General features: G+C 49.0%; 1 protein-coding gene and 1 long non-coding RNA gene across 2 annotated transcripts in view; one reads left to right on the top strand and one right to left on the bottom strand.

Moving 5' to 3' along the window:
- Positions 1–25001, bottom strand: part of LOC130863779 (polycystic kidney disease protein 1-like 2) — a 76445-nt gene that overhangs the window by 9458 nt on the left and 41986 nt on the right. Inside the window, exons 25-38 of the mRNA XM_057754062.1 lie at positions 23042–23143; positions 22564–22742; positions 21875–22021; positions 20676–20875; positions 19648–19853; positions 17886–18102; positions 15246–15468; positions 12385–12589; positions 10796–10889; positions 8785–8922; positions 6091–6276; positions 4008–4335; positions 2929–3062; positions 1150–1277 (exon numbers count right to left, since the gene is read on the bottom strand). Of these exons, the coding sequence (XP_057610045.1) occupies positions 1150–1277; positions 2929–3062; positions 4008–4335; positions 6091–6276; positions 8785–8922; positions 10796–10889; positions 12385–12589; positions 15246–15468; positions 17886–18102; positions 19648–19853; positions 20676–20875; positions 21875–22021; positions 22564–22742; positions 23042–23143 (2487 nt within the window). The remainder of the gene's footprint in view (positions 1–1149; positions 1278–2928; positions 3063–4007; positions 4336–6090; positions 6277–8784; positions 8923–10795; positions 10890–12384; positions 12590–15245; positions 15469–17885; positions 18103–19647; positions 19854–20675; positions 20876–21874; positions 22022–22563; positions 22743–23041; positions 23144–25001) is intronic.
- LOC130863781 (uncharacterized) overlaps positions 1–25001 on the top strand; it is a 78110-nt gene that overhangs the window by 28102 nt on the left and 25007 nt on the right. The gene's annotated exons all lie outside the window — the stretch shown is intronic.

Genomic DNA, 25001 nt, shown 5'->3' with positions numbered 1-25001 from the left:
GTTAAATATTCTGCAACATAAACAAATGTAACACATCTGTACACAGTTAAAGTAATAATCCACAACAGCCATGTTTTACTTTTTTCTTAAGACAGGGTCTTTCTAAGTTGCCCAGTCACTCACTGAATTAGCTCTGTAGCCCTGGGTGCCCTGTTCTGATAACCTTCCTGCCTCTGCTTCCCAAATTCTGCTGGATGCCATATGCTGCTGGAAGAAGTTCATGTTGCCTCATGGGAAGTTAGAGCGAAGGTCAGGCAACAGACTCTGGGTTCAAAGTTTAGATTTGGGGGCTGAGAGTGTAGCTCACTGATCAAACACTTGTCTAGCAGTCAGGTGACCTTGAATCTAGTTGACCTTGGTAGATAAGGTCTCTGGGCTTTTGTGTCTTGTCTGAATGCTGGAGCCAAGGGGACCTTTCTCTTGTTAAGAAAGCTCAAAACATCTGTAGTAGTTTGAATGTAATTGGCTGTCAAGAGCTCATAGGCAGTGGCACTGTTAGGAGGTGTGGCTTTGTTGGAATCAGTATAGCCTTGTTGGAGAAAGTGTGTCATTGTGGGGTGGACTTTGAAGTCTCTTACAGGATCAAGGCATGCCCCGTGTCTCAGACCACTTCCTGTTGCCTGCAGATAAAGGTGCATTAACTCTCAGCTCCCTCTCCAGCACCATGTCTACCTGCATGCTGCCGTGTCCTTCCGTGATGACAATGGACTAAACCTCTGAAACTGTAAGCTAGCCCTAACTAAGTGTTTTCCTTTGTAAGAGATACCATGGTCACGGCGTCTCTTCACAACAATAGAAGCCATAACTAAGACATATCCCTTAACCTAAGCCTTTTGGAAGGTTTCAAATGAGAAGGCATTAGACCAATACAGATCACCCCCCCCCCCCCCCCCCGCCCCCAAGGACCAACCCTGATACAGCAGTAGGAACTGACAATACCAGACCTGGTCCTTCCTGCAATAGACTGGGTTGACTCTCAGAACCAACAGAAATCTGCCAGTCAAGCAGCTGGGGCAAAAACAAACAAACAAACAAACCCTTTTCCTCCTGCCTCAGGTCCCACTTTAGGAGGTAGGAAGGCGAAAGGAAGAGTCCGAGAGAGTCCATCTGTCCATCCGTCTCTACCCACTGAGCCCTCTCTCCCCTTACCTGTACCACCATGTAGTAGAGGAGGAAGATGAAGTAAATTATCTCAGCCGCCACCACGAAGGGGTGCCAGCCATCCGTGAAGGGGTACAGACGCAGGCTCTGCAGGGCCGCATGTGAGAAGAAAGTACCTGGGGAGAACAGTGCCTCTGCTCACCTACCTGTCAGAGCCCCAGCTTCTGACTCACATCACGTAGCTCAAGCGCTCTCCCGGCTGGCAAGGAGAAAACTCGTGTCCTTAGGACAAGGAGATACAAGGGATAAAGTGGACACGGGCAGGATGCTAACGACAGTGGACAATCCAGAAGGGACAGAAGGAGCTGCTCCAGAAGGTCCATCTCTGGGGTAGATGTATGTGCACAGCACTTCCACAGAGTCCATCCACCCAGAATCTTCTACCAGCCTCCACATTGCTCATTAATGCCACATCCCCCACAGAGCTTCCCTGAAGATCATCAAACAGTCAGTGTGCCAAGCAAGACAACTTTCCTATGAGTTATCATTCACATAGAAATCTTTCATTTTTTCTTCAAGATATAATCTCACTGTAGCCCTAGCTGACCTGGAACTCCCCGTAGAGACCAGGCTGGCCTTGGACTAGTGCTGGGATCAAAGGTGGGTGCCAACATACCCTACTGTGTCTTTTTCTTACCTTCTTTTTAGTTTTGTTTTTATTACTTTCCATTTAGATGATTTGAGTGAAAAAATTGTTGTTATTTTTGCTTTTTAAGGCAGACTAATGTATCCCAGGCTGTTCTTGAGCTTGCTATGTCTTCAAGGATAACCTTGAGACCCTGATTCTCTATCTCCTACTCCTGAGTACTGGGGTCTTAGGCCTTTCCCTGCCTATGTACCTGGCTTATGAGATAACATTTGAAGCCAGTTTGACAAGTAAAGCTATTTATTACTGCCGGTGAACATAAAGCTAGCCCTCAGGCTGACAGAAAGGCTGAAAATTAAGTTCCAGGCCAACAGGGGGCCTTGTAGCAAGATCCTATATGTATATGTGTATATACATATATACATATATATGTATATATATACATATATATATGTATATATATAAATTTTTAATGGGTGTGGAGTTCATAAAATACACACTGTGTGCATCATACTGCATTCATGTATGAAACTCTAAAAGAATACAATAATAATATGTTTTTAAATTTTAGGCCGAGTGTGCTCACCCCTATAGTCTCAGTAATCAGGATGCAGAGACGGTAGGATCAGCTGAGAGCCCGCCTGGGCTACGCGAGACTCTGTCTCAAAACAAGCAAACAAATAAAATAGCAATGGAAAACTTTTAAATGTTCAGCATGTAACAGAGAGGAAGTTGAATTCTAGGCAAATTGAGTATTAGTTGAGAAGGCTTTAGGTTGATCTTGGTCTTGGTAGCTTGTAACTGACATTTTTAAAAGGTGGTGATGGGGAGAAAGCATGAACAGAAAGTATAAAAGCCCATCACAGAGGTGACGAATATTATGAGTGAATATTATGTGTGAATCTCTGGTCTCAGTTGTGGTCTGCAGTTGGGTGGCAAATGCTCAATGTGCTGCCCACTGTGGGATGAAGAGATGGCCAAACTGTCTCACACTCCGACTAAATTCTCTTAAGATGATGAAAGAGTCCAGGCCAGGGGAAAGATGGAAAGTAGGCTACGGTAGCACCAATTTATGACCCATTGCAGGGTGACTCCGGACCCCCACCCCAACTTCCCTGGACCCCAGTCCCCGAGACAGCGGACACAAGCCAGGGTGAGGATTTCCAGGAGAGATGGCTCACCCAGGGCACTATTCTCCAGGGTGAGCGTGACGATGCAGAACAGGTTGACATTGGCGTTGTAGACGGTGAACTCCACAAACACGGCTCTGGTCAGCGTGTCCAGCCAGCTGTTGTCAAAGAGATAGTGGAGCATCCTGTGGAAGAGGAATGCCTGGGTGTCTTCTTTCTCGGGAGGCTCCCTGCCCGGGAGCCCCTGTACGAGGCTGGGGCTTACTGTCTAAATCTTCTGCTCTGCCTCCAGCCCCCTCCCCCTCCCCAGCTCCTGGGGACATCCACCACTTGCTAGTCACACGGTACTGTTGGTTTATGGTCTCCTGGCCACTAGAACAGAGTTTATCAAAGGGGGTCCCTAGTCAACCTTGTAGCTTATTGTGAATACAGATGGCTAGACTCTGGGCCATTTGCATCAGAAAAGCTCATGAGTGTGAGTGCTTGGACGTGCCCCTTCCAGGGGGGTGCAATGATTTCTCCTTCTTTTTTTTTTAAAGACTTTATTTGTTTATTATATATAGTTTTCTGCCTGCATGTATGCCTACAGGCCATAAGAGGGCACCAGATCTCATTACAGATGGTTGTGAGCCATCATGTGGTTACTGGGAATTGAACTCAGGACCTGTGGAAGAACAGTCAGTGCTCTTAACCTCTGAGCCATCTCTCCATCCCCTGTGATGATTTCTTAAGACAAAGAGCCGGGCTGGAGAGATGGCTCAGTGGTTAAGAGCATTGCCTGCTCTTCTGCCATCTTCCTGGGATGGCAGAAGGAATTGTGTTCAAATCCCAACTGCCTCTTGGGCAAGATAACTTGTTCAGGCCTTGGTCTCCTCATTCACGATGGTGGCAAACATCCATGCCTCCAGCTAAAGATGAAATTTTGTGTGCACACACGCATGTATGCTCAGTAATAATAGCTGCAGATGGCCCAGGGGATGCACAGCTTCTAGGGGCCTGAAAACACTAACTGAATGATTCTTATTTGCCTGTCCCCTCCCACACTGGCATGAATGAGCTCTGCCTCCTCCATCCTACTGTGCCTTCTACCAAACGCCTGCAGAGTTAGAAAAGAATCAAGTCCATCTCACCTTGAGGCATTTTGGCGATCAGTTCCCAAGGAGACCACATAGCCTCCTCCCCCATACACAGTAAGTTTGCCCCATGTGGGATAACCCTGGTGTTGGCTCTGGCTCTGGTATTGCCACACCTGAGGGAAGTCATTGCTGTTATTACGGGCAGAGGCATTCCAGCCTTCTCCATAGTCTGCCAGGTCTTCAACATCCAGGGAGTATGGGGCATGGCATCCATCAAAAGAAGCCTGTAGCTGCTGGGCAACAGGGCAAGAGCCTGCCCGGACCCTCACTTGGCGAATGCGGGCACTGCCAACCAACTTGGAGTTCCCATCGGTGACAAAGCCTAGAGATGAGAACCGGGAGGGCAAGTGTGGCATCGGGAAGCATCCTAGCGCATCCCATGCTCCCCCATGCAGATGTGAATGCGATCACAGGTGGATCCATTAGAGACATAGACAGAAGTCGCTCATGCCCAACCACAGGCTGATTTCTCTTAGCACCTGGGCCTGCCCCTTTAAGACCCTGGTCACTCTAGAGCCTGAAAGGATTAGACCACACCTCCATGCTGCTCTTTCTGGGATAGAATTGAGTTGTTCTGTGCCGTGGCTTATGGTCCTAACTATACTTGGCTCCTCCATGATCTTTGTCCGGCATTCTATTCTGAACGAAATCACCCTACACAAAACGTCCCATCCCCTTAAAGCTTATAAAAGTCCTGTACGCCCTATGTTCTGGGGATTGCCCTGCAGAGTTCTGAGAAGACGCCTCAGGGGCACTGCTCTGGGATTCTCTCTGAAGGCACTTCTCTGGCCTCCTCCTTTACCCCACCATCCTCTCATTGTGCCCCTTCCCCAGCTCTCTTATTCATTCTTTCTCTCTCCATGGTCTTTCTATGCAGCCCAGGCTGTCCTGAACTGAAACTTTGCAGAGCAGGCTGGCCTCGAACTCAGAGATTCACCTGCCTCTGCCCCTCAAGTGCTGGGACTAAAGGTGTGCACCACCATGCCTGGTCTCTCTCTCTCTCTTTTTTTTTTCCTAGACAGGGTTTCTCTATATACCTCCGGCTGTCCTGGAACTCGCTTTATAACCAGGCTGGCCTTGAACTCAGAGATCTGCCTGCCTCTGCCCCCAAGGACAGAAATTAAAGGAGTGTGCCACCACCGCCCAGCTTCATTCTCCTTCTTAATGAAGCTCCTCTCCAGGTTTTAAAAGGAGGTCTTCCTCCCCTTTAAGACGCTCATCATGCTTGGCTCTCCCATATATGGTACCATTTTCTGTCTAATATTCTCCCCCTATCTTGGGGCCAATCATGGTCTTGAGGCCCTTTCTCCTAGTGCATCTCATCGCTGAAGGGTGAATATGTGTCAGCTTCCTTTCCTGGACCAACCACGGCCTCTCTGTCATGAATATATTTAATACATCCATTCTTCCCTCGCCACTTCTCCATCTTAGACAGACCCTATGCACACACAAATCCTCTCTGGGGACTGTGCCCACCACTCGGTCAGCCTGAACACCACCTGCATCCTCTCCAAGCCTCAGCCTCAACAGCCGCTGCATCCGGACGATACTGTGTCTTCCTCCCCCTCCCAGTATCCCTGCATCAGTCCCCATCATATCTGCCTGGTACCCTTCCCTCCAGCCTCCACAGCTTTCCAGAGTGACACTTCCTTGTGTCAACTCCTCCACGGCGCCTCCTCTCCATGAGGATCAATGTGCTCTTTGGAGCTTCGTCATAATCTCGGCTCCCTGTCTCTTTCTTCCACACAGCTTCACGCCAGTCCTTCACTCAGATACCCCCATAGCAGTCACCCTCAAAGTTTTACCATGGTGTGGACTTCGCCATGCCACGGTGTGCTGACTTGGGTAGTTTCGCGTCCTTTCTCCTGCCTGTACACTGTATTTCCTTGGGCAGTTTAGGCTTCCTACCTCTCAAGCCAGATGATTGGCAGTTCACACTGGCCTTCTTTTTGATAGCTTGTCTAAGCTTACGGCCATGCGGCTGTTGTGTTTTCGCACTCTCAGTGACTTACAGCTATTCCCACCCACTTCCATGCCCAAGGGGGCCTGACACACTGCCTCGTGATGTGGGGGCTACCTGGGTGATAACTGTAGAGGTTCTTCACGAGCGTGGTGTTGGCCCATTCGAAGAACTCTCGGAAGCTCAGCACGGCTGAGAAGCCTTGAGTGAAGGTGTGCTCCAGGTGGCTGTTGAAGTGGTAAGCACTGGGGTCCCTTTGCCCATAGGCCACGAGCAGCAGCATCCACAGGAAGCCCAGGTAAGCTGGAAAGAATGCACGATAGCCCGGTCAGGCAGGTCCTTGACCCCCACCAAGTTCAAGGAGGAAAAGGAGCATACACGGCTCAGTATAGTGTGGGGTGGGGGGGAGTCGGGGGGGGTGCGGGAAGGTTTACAGTCCAGCCGCTGCCACTCTGGTAATAGGGACAACAGAGAGGAGGGAGGTCCAGCCACTTCCTCTCCACGTGTCCTTCATGAACGGTTCAACGTCTCTGTGGACAATTCTTCATTGTTCAGATAATGATTTTAAGGCCTGGGAGTGTGGTGGGAGGATCAGCTAATGTTTATAAAGCATTTAGATCAAGACCCAGCCAGAGAGTCACGCTCCATGTTTCTTTGCAATGCCCAGGCTGGCTCTGAACTTGCTACATAGATGAGACTGGATAGGAATTCCTGATCCTCCCCAGTCTTGCGATTATAGGTTTGAGCTGCTCCGCTTGACTTTCTTTTTAAAAAACTTCAGTTTATTATTCTTGTGTGTGGGTGAGTGTGGCCAGGCATGTGCCGCAGCCTGAGTGTAGGTCAGAGAATAGCGTGAGGGAGTTCATTCCCTCCTTCCACCTTGGATTTTAGGGAGTGAACGTGGATAGTCAGGCTTGAGCAGCACATTGCCGGGTCCGCTCTCAGGCCGGGGAGTGTCTGCAAAGCCTGTGCTTGCTAGGCGAGTACTTGCCCCCTGGGCTAAACCCCTGAACTGCTAAGCTTCTTTTTCATTTTCTCTGTGTGTGTACCATGTTTGCACGTATGTATGGGTGCACCGGAGGGTGTTGCTGAGTGTCCTGTTGTATCATACTCTACCTTATTCTCTCGAGACAGAGTCTGGCACTGAACCTAGAGCTAGGGAGGCAGCTAGCAAGCCTTAGTGACCCTCCCATCAAAGCATCCCATAGCACTAGGGTCACGGTACATGCAACCACATGTGAATTTTTTTTAAAGGATTTATTTATTCTGGGCAATGGTGGTGCATTCCTTTAATCCCAGCACTCAGGAGGCAGAGGCAGGAGGATCTCTGTGAGTTCAAGGCCGGCCTGGTCTACAGAGCAAGTTCCAGGACTGGCTCCATAGCTACTGAGAAATCCTGTCTCGAAAAACAAAAAACAAACAAACAAACAAACAAAACCCCTTATTTATTATGTATACAGTATTCTGCCTCCATTTATACCTGCAATACAGGCCAGAAGCGGGCACCAGAATGCATTACAGATAGTTGTGATCCATCATATGGTTGCTGGGAATATGAACTCATGACCTCTGAAAGAGCAGCCAGTGCTTTAACCTCTGAGCCATCTCTCCAGCTCCCCTGCCCCTGACATCTGGATTTTTATGTGGGTGCTGGGAATCCAAATTCAGGGCCTCATGCTAGCAAAGTAGACACTTTCACCTGCTGAGCCCTCGCCAGACCCTCCGAATGTGTTTTTAAGATAGAATTGTCAAAACTGGGCCCCTGTCCTGTCGCATTGCTGACAATACTGTGTTGGCGCAGACAGATATGGTCCCTGTGCTCATGGCATTCCCCTGCTTACTGGAAGGCTGGAAGGGCCCCTTTGTGTAAAGAGATTTGGGTCAGAAAGTCACAGACAACAATCCAACCCGGGTGCAGACTGTTCCTACTGAAGCAGAACCAACAGGCATGGACCTGGCGTCTGCACCCTGAGACACCACCACCCATGTAGGCACAGTCCCGTGGTGGGCCTGGATGAAAACCAATGATGCACAGGATAATTGTGTGTGTGTGGGGGTCCCATTCTCCCCTAGGTTTCGGGCAGAACCAAACTACTGACTCTTGGCTTCTTTCCCTCTCCAGTGCACTTTCCTCCCCACCTGCCTTCCCAGTATCACCTTGCTAGTGAAATATATCCACCCAGATCTGTTGGGAGCTATTGGGAGCTCCTGGACCCTGAGTTCCCTGTGGGCAGCTTGTTTTCCCTATGCTTGCAGCTGCTCTGAGCACAAGACCTTGCCTGCAACTGTTCTGAGCCTGATGAGTCTGCAGCTGAAAAATCCCGAGAGTTGGGCGTGGCTAAACTGGGTGTTCTCGGCATTTTGTATCAAGGATGACCCGTATCCGTGTCTTTGTCTGTCTCTGTCTATGTGTCTTTAAGTCTCCAGCTTAGGTCCTGGCTCACATACCATCTTGTAGTGATAAGGGAGTTGCAGGCGTAGAGGAGGACTGTTCGGGTTTTTACACAGATCTGCTTTGGGGGGAATCAGGCAAACACCAGGGTTTGAAAGTCCCTGACCTGAGCAATGGGGAATGGGGCTCTCTCTAAAGTCACTACTGGATACATGCATCTAATCTCTACGGGAAGTTGAAAAAGACAAGATCTCCAAGCTCTTGGGAGGGAGCTCAGACTTCATCCCAAGAGCTTGAGGGATTTCAGGCAAAAGGGAGAAGAGGAACTGAGGCCTAGGGTCAGCAAGGGGCTCATCAAAGGACACGCGGCGAATCTGCTCCAGGGTGTGCCGAGAACCCAGGTGTGGGAAACTGCCCACCCAGGATTTCTCTGATGAGCGCAAATGCTTTCTGCTCCTTGAGGCGAGTGGCTTTCATCTTCTGGACGGCAGTGGTGCGGGGAGGCTCGTAAGCATCCTCGCTGCTGCGGCGTTGTGTTCGGAACAAGGTAAAGGGGCCTGTGGACACAGGACACAGAAGAGTACCCCATGAGACAGCGAGACCAGGTATTGCCGTTCTGACAGGTGTACTATGACCTGTCTACCTTTTGGGCTCATGTCCTCCTGAATGCCTCCCCCCCAGCTTTTCCCACCCTCCCCACGAGCCATTTCCTTCAGTACAACTCCCTGAGCTCCTGCCATGCCATTAGTGATGGCTGCAGAACGGGCAGTCTGTCCCACCTCAGGGCCTTTGCAAGCCTCTATGGCTCAAGGCTTTCCTTCCTGTACCCTCAGGGGACAGCTAAGGAAGCCTTCAGGGTCTTACTTCTCTCCAGCCCTGGCCTTGTCAGACTTCCTTATCTGGCTGCTTATGCATTCACGTGCTTCCCCATCACCTCCCCACTGGTCTATGCCTGCAGAGGTTGTGACCCATTCCATTCGGCCGGTACCACCTTGCCCAGGGATGTGCTTGGAGTCAGAGACAGACTTAAAATGAACAAAGGGACCCTCCTGGGGGATGAAATAATATTTTAAATCTCAGTTATAGCGATGATGGTTCCATGACCCTCTAAATTTACTAGACTCACTAAATTATTTTATGTCAATTATGTTCTGAAGCCATCGCTGCCTGAAACACAGCCAGCTCTCCTTGAAGAACCACCAGATGAATGATTGTCTATCTGGTGGATCTGGAAACTTCAGAGAGAATTTGCTATTTTGTTGAGAGAGGTGACCTTTTTTGTTGAGAAATGGGCTTTCTGAGGAAGTGCAAAGTCAGATATTCTCCTAGAATGGAAGATTCCAAGCCTGGAATGGGGTGAACCTCTGCACATTGACAAGCACACTGGCTCCTGATTTATCATTCCTGAGGCTGAGGTCAGTTATTGATTCTGTTCTGTTTTGCTCATCTGTCTGAAAAGAGCTCTTCTCAAGGGCCTTTGAGAGCTTCCCTGGGAAGAGGGGAATAACCAAGGGCCTCTTAGACCAGGGTCAGCATAGCTATTTCCATAAATCATTATTTACCAAAAAACCAAAAAAAAAAAAAAAAAAAAACAAAAACCAGGGACAGTCTGGTCCCTTGGTTATAGACTGCAGACTTTTTGTCCCAGAAGTCTAATTGATGGCCACTTTCTGCAGCCTACCCATAAGCAAATTGAATGCTTTATTTTCATTTGAAATCTCAGGAAGCCACATCTCAGTGAAAAATCTGATTTGGAGCCAGGCGGTGGTGACGCACGCCTTTAATCCCAGCACTTGGTAGGCAGAGACAGGGAGTTCTCTGTGAGTTCGAGACCAGCCTGGTCTACAAGAGGTAGTTCCAGGACAGGCACCAAAGCTACAGAGAAACCCTGTCTTGAAAAAAAAAAAGGGGGGGAAAAAAATCTGATTTGGAGCTAAGAAGGTAGCTCCTTTATTAGAGAGCCTAACTTGTGCTCGCTCTGGCTTCTGTCCCAGTACCACATAAACTAGCTTGGTGGCATATGCCTGGAGGTGGCAGTTGGGTAGGGTGATCTGAGGTGCAAAGTCATTCTCAGTAACATATCAAGTTCAAGGTCAGTCAGGCTATGTGAGGTTCTATCTCTAAAAAGAATAATACAGCCTGCCCAATCCCCAGGGGCACACCCCTGGCCAAAGGGTTATGCTGAGTTATCAGTAAGAAAGGATGGAAGGGAAGGAATAAGATTGCTCAGGGGACTGGGAAGGGAGTCTCTTGCCTGGCTAGTTTGGGATGACTGATAAATCCTGCCTGGATGCTGGTGGGGGGAATAAGTTCTGGGGAGAGCCCAAGTCCCAGGACACCCCATAGACATTCTCTGCAGGCCTACTCAGCCTTGTCGGACCAGTGAGTGGGTGGTCATGCCCCTGTCTCCACACATCAGGGACCTATTACCTGGGCCAGATAGATGTCTTGGCAATGAGGGCAAAATTTCTTCATCATCCTCTCTCTTCAAGACCAGTGCAAAGAAAGCAGCAAAACCCAGGACCTGGAAATCACATGCCCCCCCCCCCCCCCCCCCGTGTGAGTCCAAGCCTGCAGGGAGTTCCCAAGGCTTGAGAGATAGGGACTGTGTGATAATATGCAGTCAGGTGGGAACCAGTCATTTCCATAGAGGGAGGTTATTATGAGGAGGGAGGGCTCCTACCCATAGGGAAGGCTAGCCCGTCTCTATACTTACCGGAACTTCCCACTTGCCACCCTGCTACCCAGAGCATCTCTTGCTTCTAACTCTGAAGAATCACTGCCTCCACCTCATCCCATCCCTGTATCCCTGCATCAGCTGAGACAGCCTGCAGCTTCTGTGTTTGCTATGCCCCAGCAAAAGAGATCCTGTGGTTTGGATAGGAACGCCCAGGACACACCCTGTTCTGCGTAGTCTTCTAGGCTTGGCTGGTGGAATTGTCATAGAAGCCTTTGAGCCTTATCTGAAAGACCATTCAGGACTGGGGTATAGCTCAGTTGGCAGAGGGCTTGCCTAGCACACACAGAGCCCTGATATGACCCTCCAGCATCCGACATCAACAGAGCAGGAGGGCACACACTTGGAATCCCAGCATCAGGGAGGTGGAGGATGGGAAATCAGAAGTTCGAGGCCAACCTCAGTTAAACAGTTTGTGACCACCTTGGGCTATGCAAAATAAATTCTCACATATAATTTAGGATAGAATGAGAGGGGGGAGGGATTTGATTCCAGGAGATGATTATGATAGCAGTGCATATCTGTAGTTTCAGCCCTGAATAGTTGAGGCAGGAGGATTGCCATCAAGTCAAAGCGAGTCTGGACTACATACCGAATGGGAGGCTAGCCAGGGCTACATGGGAAGACCCTGTCTCTAAACCAAGTAGCCAAACATTACAGAGTTCCTTAATGGTCACTTTCCTCTTACAGTCCCCTGGTTCCCTGATGACTGCCAACAGCTGGACTCCTTCCAGAGGCAGATATGTCCCTGCTCCCCACTAGTTCCAAGTTCAGCCTTAGTATCTAAGTCGAATATGCTCCCGTATAACTTTGTGTCTCAGGAATAGGAGCAAGTTTCTGAAGGGAGCAGTCCTTTATGCTGCTGTCCTCTCTGGGAATCCGAAGATTCTGAGGATTGAGATGTAGACACACATATGGGCTAGAGATGCTTGTGATCTTTTTGGTGGAAGTACGGGGGTTGGGGGACCCAGGACCTGTGCGCATGCTCAGCAAGCTCTCTACTTCTGAGCTATACCCCAGCTTTATGATTTCTCACCCATAGATTTTCCCACAGTCCTCGGGGTGATGGTGATTAGGAAGTACTTAGCTCCTCAGCACAACTAAGGGACAAGTCCTTTGGGCTATTTGACTACCTCCACTATCCCTGCTCTGGTGCCAGCACAGAGCGTCTCATGTGTTTGTTAAATAAAAGAAATAATAGCTATGCTCGAGAAGGAACCGATCCCAAGACGGTAGAGGTAGGAAGGACATGGGCCGCCACTTTGAAGGGGGGTGCTCTGACCTTCAGGGGCTGGGTGATGAACACACTCTCCACAAAGGACACAGCCGTGGAGATGAGCCACCGGAGGGAGCTGGCCCTTCCATAGTGCAGTCCGTACAGCATAGTGAAGAAGGCCGCCACCCCGCTGGTGGCTGCCACCAGGAGCCAGCCCACTAGGACACACCACCAGGGCAGGCCGCGAGGGGACTTGCTGACCCGAGGAGTGCTGCAAAGAAGGACAGACAGACACAGTCGGGGTGGTACCCAAAGACCCACATTCAAATCCCATTCTGTCCTCATGACCTTGGGCAAGCTGCTTAACCTCTGACCATCTGCTCCTCCCCTGTACTTTGTACCTGCCTGAAAGAGTTGTTCAGTCCTTTGTCCAGTGCTGTCTGGGGACAGTCCCTGAAAGAGCTGTTCTCTAGGCTGTCATTTGTCCAGTACTGGCTAGGGGGCAGTCCCCAACAGCAAGCCAGAAGGCTGGTTCTAAGTCATTGGAAAACCTTTTGTTATGAAAAGAGTTTCATCATACAAAAGTCATCGAGCCAGCAACCCCCAGGCATTCATCAGTTGGTTTCAAAAAGTGTCCCTATCTTGTCTGGTATATTCCATCTGTTCCACACCCTCCTTTTTCCCGTTGGAGGGGGAGGATATTAAAAATACATTTCAAATGTAATCCAAAACCACCATAGATTATCTCAGAATGCATCTCAAGAAGGGTATTTTCCAACTAAATTTTCATACTACTGTTCTACCTCACGAATTTTGTTGTTGACCACCAAAAACTATGTGCTGTGTGAGCTTTGGAAAGAGAGCCCTCGGGCATCCAGTGTCCTAGGTGAGTTTATTACTGCTGAGCTATATTCCAAACACATACACACAACACACACATGTGCGCACATACGCGCACACACACATTAAACTGCCCAGGATCGGGCTGGAGGTATGGCTCAGTGGTTAAAGCACTTCTCCAGCAGCTGACTGGACGTTTCAGATCTCAGCCCCTACACCAGGTGCCTCACAAACACCTGTAACTCCAGATCTACAGGATCCAGCACTCTCCTCTAGCCTCTGGGTCCTCCTAAAAACACAAACACATATATAGCTAAAATAAATAAACCTGAAAGAATATAGAAAAGAATTAAAAAGGAACGCAGAGCCAGGCGTGGGAGACTCAGCACTCTGGAGGCAGAGGTGGGTGGAGCATCTCTGTAAGTTTGAAGTCAGCCTGGTCTTCATAGTGAGTTCTAGAACACCCAGGGCCGGAGAGAGAAAGAGAGACCCTGTCTCAAAATAACAGGAACAACAAGAAAACGGGAATTTGGGTGCTAAAGAGATGGCTCGGTGGTTAAGAACACTGGCTGTTCTTCCAGAGGACCTGGGTTCTATATAAAACCTAAATGATGGCTCTATAACATCCAATATAACTACACTATGTAACAACAATATAGCTGTAGCACCCAATGCCCTCTTCTGGCCTCTGCAGGCACTTAAACTGGGGGCACAGACACTAAGTGCAGGCAAAACAAACACACAACAACAACAAAACAACCCAATGGCTAGTTTTATGTCAGCTTTACACAGGCTAGAGTCATCAGAGGAGGGAGCCTCAGTTGAGAAAATGCCTCCATAAGACTGGATTGTAGTGGCCGGGCAGTGGTGGCGCACACCTTTAATCCCAGCACTCAGGAGGCAGAGGCAGGCAGATCTCAGTAAGTTCAAGGCCAGCCTGGTCTAGCAAGCGAGTTCCAGGACAGCCAGAACTGTTATACAGAGAAACCCTGCCTATAAAAACAATTAAAAAAAGACTAGACTGTAGCAAGCCTGTAGGACATTTTCTTAATTAGTGATTAAAGGGGGCGGGCCCAGCTTTTTGCGGGCAGTGCCATCCCTGGGCTAGTGGTCCTGGGTTCTATTAGAAAGCAGGTTGAGCAAGTCATAGGGATCAAGACAGTAGGCAACACTTCCAAGGTCTCTGTATCAGCACCTGTCTTCAGCTTCCTGCTCTGTTTGAATTCCTGTCCTGACTTTCCCAGTGATGAAGAGAAAAGTGGGAGTGTAAGCAAAATGAACCCTTTCCTCCCCAGCTTGTCTTTGGTCACAGTGTTCATCACAGCAGTAGTGACCTTGACTAAGATACTCAGGTGCTGGCCTTGAACTTACCATGTCCCTCAAGCTGGCTTTGAATCTTCCCGCTTCATCCTCCCTAGTATTTGGAAGTATAGAATTGTTTATCAGGCCTGGCACACTGACTTCGTTAAATAACCTGTCTTCAAGTTGGCTGATTATTGTTGTTTGTTTTCTGAGACCGGGTTTCTTTGGGTAGCCCTGGCTGTCCTGGAACTAGCTCTGTAGACCAGGCTGATCTTAACCTCACAAAGATCTGCTGCCTCTGCTTCCCAAGTGCTGGCATTAAAAGTGTGCACCACTACCACCCAGCTTTACTAATTATTAAAAAAAAATTGCAGAGAGAATTCCTGGTATGCACAAGGATGAGGTTCAACCTCTAGAACTGCAACAAACAAATAAATGAAAAAGAAAATGTCCTTTAAGTTTGAGTTAGGAGCTACATGTTTCAATCCGACCATGAAACAAAGGCTCTCAGAGACAGAGGCATCATTCCAACATGGCAGACTTGGGGACAAGTGTCACGAATATGGTCATGAACTGCAAAGTTCTGTGCAAAGGCTGAGGATCTCTTAGCATAGAGACCCCTGAACCCCTGCTGGCTTTGAGAGCACTCTAGGGAGTCCTGGGTCCATCCCTTCTGCCTGCCTGGCCTTGGTGGATATCTTCCCAAGGCTGGACAAGGTGTCCCAGCCCGTAGTCCCAGACAGGAGAGGGCAGGTGTTCGTTTGGCACCTGGGGAAGTAGATTACCTGGCACATGCTATCACTGGGGTGCCAGGCTGTCCCCAGAGGTGGCCCTTCAGGGCATGCAGCTGCTTGAGGGCCTGGGCATGACTCTGTTGATGCGGGAAGCCTTGGGGCCCCACCAGCCGCAGCTCCCTCTCCACATGCTCCAGTTGAAAGTAGAGACACCGTCTGTAGATGCTGTCCCTCCAAAGCCCACTCACAACCGGCTTGGGGTGCCATGCGTTCTCTGGGAGACAAAGGGGAAAGTGACCAGAGAGTGTTGAGTGACAATGGACCAGCTACAATAAAAACAGTAACAGCAGTTTTGAGCTCACCTGCCGCAAGCCAGGTATAGGATAACGGAAACATAGAGGCTGGGCTCAAACAGCCAGCTAGGGCATTTTAGCTTTTTATGAGGGACAGTTTGAAGGAGTCCTTACTTACAAAGAGAACAGCACGCTTTCCCATGTTCCCTGCTTCAGCAATGACTATAAGTGACTATTAAATTACATTCATTTATCTATTATCTCTCTCTTCTCTCCTCTCTCTGTCTCTGTCTCTCTCTCTCTCTCTGGGCAACTTTCAGGAGTAGGTTCTCCCCTTGTGGTAATCTGAATGTAATTGGCCTCCATAATCTCACAGGGTGTGGCACTGTTAGAGGGTGTGGCTTTGTTGGAGTGAGTATGGTCTTGTTGGGGGTCCCATCCCCTGCCATGATGGACTGAACTGGAACTGTAAGGGAGCCCCCTCAGGGGGCTGAGAGGTGGCTCAGAGGTAAAGAGCATTGCCTGCTCTTCCAAAGGTCCTGAGTTCAATTCCCAGCAACCACATGGTGGCTCACAGCCATCTGTAATGAGTTCTGGTGCCCTCTTCTGGCCAGCAGGCATATACACAGACAGCATATTATATACATAAGAAATAAGTATTAAAAAAAAAAAAAGGGAGTCCCCTCAATTGATTTATAATTTTTTTTCTTTTCCTAGACAGGTCTCACTATGGAGTCCTGGCTGTCCTGAAACTCACTATGTAGACCAGGCTGGCCTCGAACTCAGACATCTTTTTTTTTTTAATTTTTTTTTATGGTTTATTTAACTTTATTTTATGTGCATTGGTGTGAAGGTGTCAGATCCCCTGGAACTGGATCTTCAGACAGTTGTGAGCTGCCATGTGGGTGCTGGGAATTGAACTCGGGTCCTCGGGAAGAACAGTCAGTTCTCTTAACCGCTGAGCCACCTCTCTAGCCCGAGTCCCCTCAATTGAATGTTTTCCTTATAAGCGTTGCCGTGGTCACAGTGTCTCTTCACAGCAATAGAAATCCTAACTAATGAGACACTCCTCCACCATGTGGGTCCTGGGTTTTGAACTCGGGCTGTCAGGCCTGGTAGCAAGTCTCTTTACCCGCTGAGCCACCTTACTCCCCATCTGGAGTCTTTTCCTTCTATGTGTTTAGACTTGAATTAAGTCCAGTTTTGCCCAGTGCCGAAGTTTTCTGTTCTCATGTCTTAAAAAAATTACTTATTCGCTCATTTATTTATTTAGTTTTGATTTTTCAAGACAGGGTTTCTCTGTGTAACAGTCCTGGCTGTCCTGGAACTCACTCCATAGACAGCAATTCTGAGATGTAAGCCAAATGAATCCTTTCCTCCCTAGCTTGCTTTGTGGTCATGGTGTTCCATCACAGCCATAGGAACCCTGACTACGACGCTCTCGATCTACCTGGTGTGTGTGCTCGTGCTTCCACAGGTAGATGTGGAAACCAGAGGACATTTTGTGGGAGCTGATTCTTTCACTGTGTGCATGAGACTGACCTCAGGTCATCAGGAGTGGAGGCAAGCGTCTTTACCCACCAGCTGCGTTACTGTTTTTCTAAAGTTGGTTTGTCGAAATTTCAGATTCTCAGCTATTTCTCTCAGTGCTGGGGACAGAACCCAAAGATCAGTCATGCTCTCCCATCAAGCCCTGCCTCCCATGCCCAGCTCTTCTAAAACTGTTTTTTTTTTTTTTTTTTTTTTGATTTTCTAGACAGGGTTTCTCCGTAGCTTTTGGTTCCTGTCCTGGAACTAGCTCTTGTAGACCAGGCTGGACTCGAACTCCCAGAGATCTGCCTGCCTCTGCCTCCCGAGTGCTGGCATTAAAGGCGTGCGCCACCACCGCCTGGCCTAAAACTGATTTTTATTGCTGTTATTTTGCCTTTGAGATGGTGCTTCATGGATCTTAGGCTGGCCTCAAACCTTGACCTCCTTTCTGATCCTCCTGTCTTCACCCCTGAGAGCCAAATGCTGGGATTTCACGCCACACCAGCCTAAAAGAAAATATTTATCGCTTTTTGTTGTTTGTTTTAAATCGCAGAAGAGACATACTTACAATAAGAAAGCAAACAAGGGCAGGGAGGTGGCTCAGAGGACACAGATGCTTGCTGCCAAGCTTGATGACCCGAGTTTGCTCCCTGTGACCCATATCATAGAGAGAAACCAATCACACAAACTGTCCTCTGATATCAAAACGTGACCTCACACGTATGATAAGAAATGAAATCATTTTCTGAAGGACGTGAAGCTGGGTGTGCTGGCATGCACTGCCCGGTGTTTGGGAGATGGAGGCCAGGCCCCGATTTCCCGCCCAGACCATCTGGTTCCAGAGGACTACTTCCTGGGAAGAACCTACCTTTCAGATGGACAGGCCCATGGGTGGAGGTGCAGGGGTCCTCCCTCTCTAGGGTTTCCTCCCAGAACCCCTGTCCCGTTGTGCCCTCTGGACAGACGAGGTCTTCCAGTAAGGCCAGGAGGTAGTTAATATCCATCAGGTTCTTAGAGTCCCAGTCCGAGGCTGGGGGAAGCACCTTCAGAGCTTTAAACAGTGAGCGGAGGAGAGTCTGTACACCCTGCAAGAAAGGCCAGTGAGGTGAGGGACCAGGGTTTGGGGCAGAGGAGCCTAGGGCGCGTGCACTGAGCTCCGTGACCCATGTTTGATCTATAGCTCTGAGGAAGGATCTGCAACCATGAAAATTTCTCCTCTAGGGCTTGAATGGACCCATTCCAGGCTCTGTTACTCAAATGACTGCACACAGCAAACAGTCTGTAAAAGATCATCAAGTGCACGCGTGTAGGGGAAGTGTGTGTGTGTATGTATGTGTGTGTGTTTGTTTTTTGTTTTTCAAGACAGGGTTTCTCAGTGTAACAGCCTTAGCTGTCCTGGAACTCACTATATAGACCAGGCTGGCCTCAAACTCACTGAGATACACTTATCTCCTCTGCCTCTCATGTGCTTGAATCAAAAGTGTGAGCCACCGCTGCCCGGCTAATGTGTCTCTTTTACGAACTTCTAGCCTTGGGGGGCGGGGGTGTTCTGCAATACAGCGCTATCCTCAGAACTACACTGCCATCTTCAGTTCTTCTGGTCCTGCTCACGAAAGAGCATAGCAGCGGGCCTGGTGACCATTTACCTTCCCTGGTTGAAGGAGGGGCAAGGAGGTCCACGGGGCTCTCCATTCCCAACCAACCTCATGCAATTCTGGCGTAACTGCATATGGTCCTAGGGGGGAGGGGCTAGAAGAGATTGGCAAGGGAGGAGGGGAGGGGGCTCCATCTATACAGCCATGAAGAAGCCATTGTTAACTGCTGTGTGCTGCCCTTCCAAAGCGGCTGCTTTAAGGCCATCCGTGTCCCTGTCTGTCACCCCTCACCATCGATCACACTGTAAGGAAGCTGTAAAGAACTCACTGTAAAGAACTCACTGGCTTCCCCAGGTGAATTTTGCTGGCCTCACACTTTAGTTTGTCCCTGGAGCCAAGGAGGAGGGTGGATATTGCCTATGTCTCCCCCAGGAAAGGAATTTTAACAACAGAGTTTCCACATAACAGATGCTCATAAAGTGTGCATTGCATGAACACATATGTGTTGGGACCATTTGGAGTCCTGGCCTCCAGCTTCTCTTCCCTGCTGTGATGTGTACTTAGCCTTCTGATTTGAGCTACTGAAAGCTGTGTCAAAGTTGTTTACCAGCTCCACTTCACGAGCACGCGTTGCCTTGGCCTTGAGGATCAGGGGATGAGATTTTCACCTGTTGACCCACCTGACTGTGTTGGGTATATAAGCCTCCATGGTGCTATTGAATAGGGGGCTTCTTACCAGTGACTAGAGGTCTGTGTCTCTGTCTCTCTTTGTGTGTTTCAATCTCCAGCACCTTGCCCGAAGCTCACAAACTGTATGGTAGCGCATAGAGCACAGACAGGCGTTGTGTGCTGCACGTATGATGTATGGGATATGCATGACAGCCTGCATGTTCTCAGCTGGTGAATCCTGGCATCTGAGATTGTCAGGCAATCCAGGCTGCCAGGCCCCGTGCACCAGCCTACACTCCTCTACTGCCAGCTTAGAGAGTCCCTCCATTCATAGACAAACCGACGCTGAGGACATGCCTTGGTCACCGTTTCAGGTGTCAGAAGTCCCTCCTCCATGGGCTGCGGTGAAGGAGTCAGGTTGGAGGGTCCCTGCTCCTGCTTCTCATCCTTTTCCAGTGGGAGCCGAGGTCGGGTGTTCCGAAAGATCTGGACGATCAGGAGGTTGATGGGAAACACTAGGATGGAGCTCTCCAGCCCGATCATCACCTCCTGCCAAGTGAACTCAATTTTGCCTGGGGAAAAAGGAGGGGAGAGGCCAAATGGAGGCAAGATGCCCAAAGTCCAGTCCCCTCCTCCCCCTCAGCAGAAGGGAGCTACACAGTGAAGGACCAACCAAGCACAACTTGTAGGAGGTCACCTGTAAGCCTTTAGATGCTTACCCAGCTCCTAAGAGGCCCTCAGCTTACCAGGGTTGTGAGCCAAGCCAGACAGTCCACACTTACAATGCAGTTTACCAAGAGCCTGGGCCACGTGACTCAGCTTACTCTGCAGGGGCCAGAGGCTAAGGGCAGCTGTACCATGGCCAACCACATCTATTTGGTCCTGGTGAAGACTAAATCAAGGGGGCTGAGGAGACAGCTCAGTCTGTAAAGTGCTTAGCATGCCAGCCTGGGGACCAGAAAGCCACGATTCCAAGCACCACTGCAAAAAGTCAGGTGTGGTAGCACCTGCTTGTAACCCCAGTGCTGAGAGGTGGGACAAGCAGATCCCGGAGACATTGTAGCCAGTTAATGGAGCCCAACTGGCAAGCTTAAGGCCCCTGTCTGCAAAATTTGAGGTGACTGACTCCTGAGGAGCAACACCTAGAGCTAAACTCCACCTGCATGTGCACATATGCACACAAGACACAAAGACAAGGCAGGCATGGTGGTGCACACCGGTAACAGTAGTGAGTTTGAGGCCAGTTTGGTCCACAGTGTAAGTAAGACCTTGTCTCAGAATATCGAACCGATCAAACAAAAACTGAAAATCTCCTCTAGATTCCAGTGGTCTTGCTGGGGCAGTGAGACTGGTACCCACCAGCCCCAGCCATCAGAAGGAAGACCGAGATTTACCCAAGTCCATCTTCTGCTCAGCGGGGTCCTTCGGGACACCCCAGAACATGATGCTGGTCAGCATGGTGCAGAGGAGCAGCGAGAAGCAGCAGGACACCCTCTGCACGCGTGTGAAGCTGCTCCGAGGAGAGTTACAAAAGACCGAGTACCAGATGTGTCCGTCCTGGAAGCCCGTGGAGGTTTTTGTGAAAAACAGGTGGCTGTGGGCAGGCAGAAGAGAGAGAGATGGGCACTTGGGGAGACAGGTAGGCAGAGGGACTGGTCTCTTAAGAGCAACCTGTGGTTCGCCTGGGAGATTTAGCACGTTTGGGGGCCAGCAAGTTGGTTCAGTGGGCAAAACCCCTTACGGCAACACAACTACCAATTACATTCTTTAAAAAGCTGGATTAGATGGCTTGTTGCTGATGAGGGGCTCAGCCCCTAGCAGGTCAGAGAAACTGGAGAGGAGATGTAGAGTAGGTGGACTACTGGACAGACGGACAGATGCACAGACACACATGGGAACTTTATCTGAGGGCCAAAGTTTCTTCATTTTAGTTTTCTCTCTGCGACTTCTTACTCTGTTCTTTTTCTGTTCTGTTCATCTAGCCTGATGTTTTCTTCTCTCTCTCTCTCTCTCTCTCTCTCTCTCTCTCTCTCTCTCTCTCTCTCTCTCTCTTCTCCTTCTCCCTAGGTGTTCACCTTCCATATCTTTCCAGGTGTTATCCTTTTTATTTCTTCCCTGGTGTTCTATTTTCTGATGTTTTTCCTTCTCCATCTCCTCCCTCTTACTGTTTTTCTTATCCCTTTTGTACTTCCTGATACAAAGATTTCTACACAAGAAAAGATTACCTCACAACCACAAGTTACATATTTTCCAAAGAGACAAAGTAAAATCTTTACATAAGAAGAAATCACAGATCACAAGTTACATGTTTTCCTTAGAGCCCACAAGTAGTTAAACATTTTTTCTCTGTATTCTCTCATCATATATCATCTTCACCCCAAAGCAATGATTCTTTTATAATCGATAAGCAAAGTTTTAAACAAGCTAAGTATATTTTAGCCAGTTCCTTTTGTACTGGCAGGCAGCTGTTTGCAATTTTTTGATTTCTACTCTAGAGAAACATTCAACAGTGGTCAATCCGCCATCTATTTCATTAGCACGCTTGGACTGTGAGGCCATTTTCCTACGATAAAAAAAGACAGAAGGGAAGCACCTAAACTGCTTCCTGTCCTGCTCTGTGGCTACAGGAAACACCTTGTCGAGGGCACAGTCACCAACATCGATGGACAGCCACGAGTTGCAAAGGAAATGCCATTTGCGGTCCGCCGCAGGGTCATAGACCAGCACCCGGCTCACATACCTGGAGGAAGGAGAGGCAGCTCTGAGGACCAGGCGTGGGGGTGGGGCTCCCTGGGACACCACAGGGATAAGGCCTTCAGAAAATGAGCCCCAATAATAGGGGTACCTGGAAAAGGTACACGCATGCTCTTCCCTTGGTGTCTGAGTGACATCTGGCCTCCTGCGGGGGAGGTCAGCCGGGAGAGAGCCACCTCAGCTTTGAAGGCAACTGCTTGTTTTCAGAGAAGGGGCAGGGTGGGGGGAAACACATTTGAAACCTCTGAACCCCTTACTCAGGACACCCAGCCATCACCAAGAGAAGCCAGGTGGGAGGGTGTCCTCTAGCAAGCTGCTTCGAAGCCTCAGAGGAGGAGATGTCCTGGACACGAGGACTGGACCTCACCCTCCTCTCTTCTGGTCTGGTTTATATGGACTACGAGCCTCTCTGAGCCTGGTTGCCCCACTTGTGCCATGGAGAGCCATTCTGTGTATTCGCAGCAGCTCACGAAAGCCAAGAAATGGGTACCTCGCCCCAGCCTGGTCATTTGCCCTCTCCCGACTCACCATGATGGCTGGTCCCCAGAGTTATCATGCCACAGCCGGAGGCTCTGCAGTTCTCCCAGGGGGAACAGAGTGGAAAGCAGGAAGACATCCACCCCTCCTCGCTCAAATACTGCAGCATCAGGGTTTGACAGGTGGTGGGGCTCACTCTCTCTATCTGAGCCATACAGCGTGAGAGTCACCTAGAACCCAGAGACCAGAAGCTGGGACTGTAGCTCAGTCAGTGCAGTGTCTGCTCAGGATTCGGCAGTTCTGTGCTTGAGCCCAGCACTGCACAAATCTAGGCATGAGATGCACTCACGCACTCTCACACTCATGCACACACACACAATGCACAATGTGATATTTTTAAACTAAAGGATATTCTCTCCTCTGATATATAAGTGAAACAAGTAGAGTACACAGTAATTCAAATCTCTGGAGCCAGACACTGCACAGGACAGTTAGCACTGCCCCGGGAGAGACACACCCACCAACCAACCTTTGAAGATGTGGCTGCTCCTCGTCGGTGTCCCGTGTAGACCGTCACCAGGTAGTGATACTGGGCAAAGGGCTCATTGTCCTCCAGCACTATGACTTTTACCTAGACAGAAGGACAGTGTTAGGGGAACCCTACTCAGTGGCCTCACCCACCACCCAGCAGCTAAGAATGAGGTGGGCAACCATGCCAATTACCATGCAAACCCAAACTGGCATTCTTATCTGACCCAGTGAGAACTGTCCTTTGTGGGAAGAAGGGCTTCAAGAAAAATAGTAGCAAAATCCAGGAAGGACAGAGTACTTTCATTATTAAGTGCGACCCTATGGAGTTAAGTTGGAAATGAGCTTGGCATTAAAGAGAATGTTCAGTGTTCGGTGTGGTGAGCCCACTGTTTATACAATTGTTTCCCAGGGGACTCAGAAGGAATGAAATGTTGAGATGTTTTAGCAAAAGCATCAAGTGGCTGGAGCTAGGGGTGTCCAGGGTGACCTCTGGGATGTGCTGCTCAGCTCTCTTTCCTGTGAAAGGCTCACACTGGCCGCTGAGGCTCTGCTGCCGAGGATGCGGTCCTCTTTGTCCATGGCACACTGTTGTGTGTGGACCCATCTGTGAGGTCTGGATGTGTGTAAGACCTGAGCAGCCCAGCCCAGCTCCGTGCAGATCTTCAAGGCCTGGCAGGGCTCTCACTGCTGCGTAACCATCCTGCCAGCTCCTCCGGCTCACACTGAAGGTTCCTCTTAGAAAACACCCCCTACCCCGGCCTAAACTCCATTTTATAGCATGCTTACTGGGAGCCAATCTGAGGCATTTAAGATATATATATATATATATATATATATATATATATATATATATATATATGATTTATATTATATATTATGTATATATTTATATTATATACATAATTTTTTTTCTTGATACAGGGTCTCACTAGGTAACCTTGGCTGACTTGGAGTTCTCTATGTAGACCAGGCTGGCCTTGAATTCATAGAGAGCCATATGCCTCAGCCTCCTGAGTGCTGAAATTATATGTGTGTGTCCTTAAATCCAGCTTTTGTATTTTAAAATTAATTATGAATCTATGTTGGTGGTGGTGGGGTTGTGCATATGGCCACTGTGTCCAAGGAAGCCAGAATAATGCATCAGATCCTCTGGAATTGGGGTTATAAGTGGTTGTGAGCTGCTTGATGTGGGTTTGGGGAATGGATCTTGAGCTGGTTCCTCTACAAAAGCAGTATGTGCTTTTTTTTAGTTGTTTTATGTATATGTGTGGTTTGCTTGCATGTTTATATGTGCATGCATGTGTGCCTGGTGCCCTCCAAGTCATTGAATTTCTTGGAACAGGAGTTATATGAGTTAGAGACAGCTGCCAATCACCATGTGGGTACTCGGAATTGAACTCATGCCCTCCAGAATAGCCACAAGCGCTCTTAACCACTGAGCCATCACTCAAAGCCCCATTTTTGTGCTTTTGTTTTTGTTGCTATTTTCATGACAGGGTCTCATTATGTATCCCTGGCTGGCCTAAACTTACTGTATAGACCAGACAGGCCTTGAACTCAGAGATTCTCCTGCCTCTGCCTCCAAGTGCTGAGAGTAAAGTCTGGCTCCACTATACTAGGCCCAGCAGTGTGTGCTCTTAACTACTGAGCTATCTCGTCAGCCCCAACCCTATATTTAGGTATCCATGTTCGGTCTCATGGAGGAATCAAAGACAGCAGTATGAACGCTGAGTGTCATTTTGTAACATTCCATTCTGTATTCGCATCCCTAGTGGTGGTGCCAGGGAGGAGAGAGCAAGAGATGGACAGCTCCAGACTCTGCCACACTACACCCTTGCACTCCCTCAGACGCCCATGAACACGTCCTGAAGGCCAGCCCCGTATTCCATACAACTTTATTAATTATCGTTGCAAACGATTCCTTGTATAGTTTTTTGCTTGGTGCAGGTATAAGCCAT

The sequence above is a fragment of the Chionomys nivalis genome, chromosome 21 (assembly GCF_950005125.1).
Source record: "Chionomys nivalis chromosome 21, mChiNiv1.1, whole genome shotgun sequence".
In the NCBI taxonomy this organism is placed as follows: domain Eukaryota; kingdom Metazoa; phylum Chordata; class Mammalia; order Rodentia; family Cricetidae; genus Chionomys; species Chionomys nivalis.
Note: the sequence above shows the minus strand (reverse complement) of the source record. Positions and strands in the feature narration are given on the sequence as shown.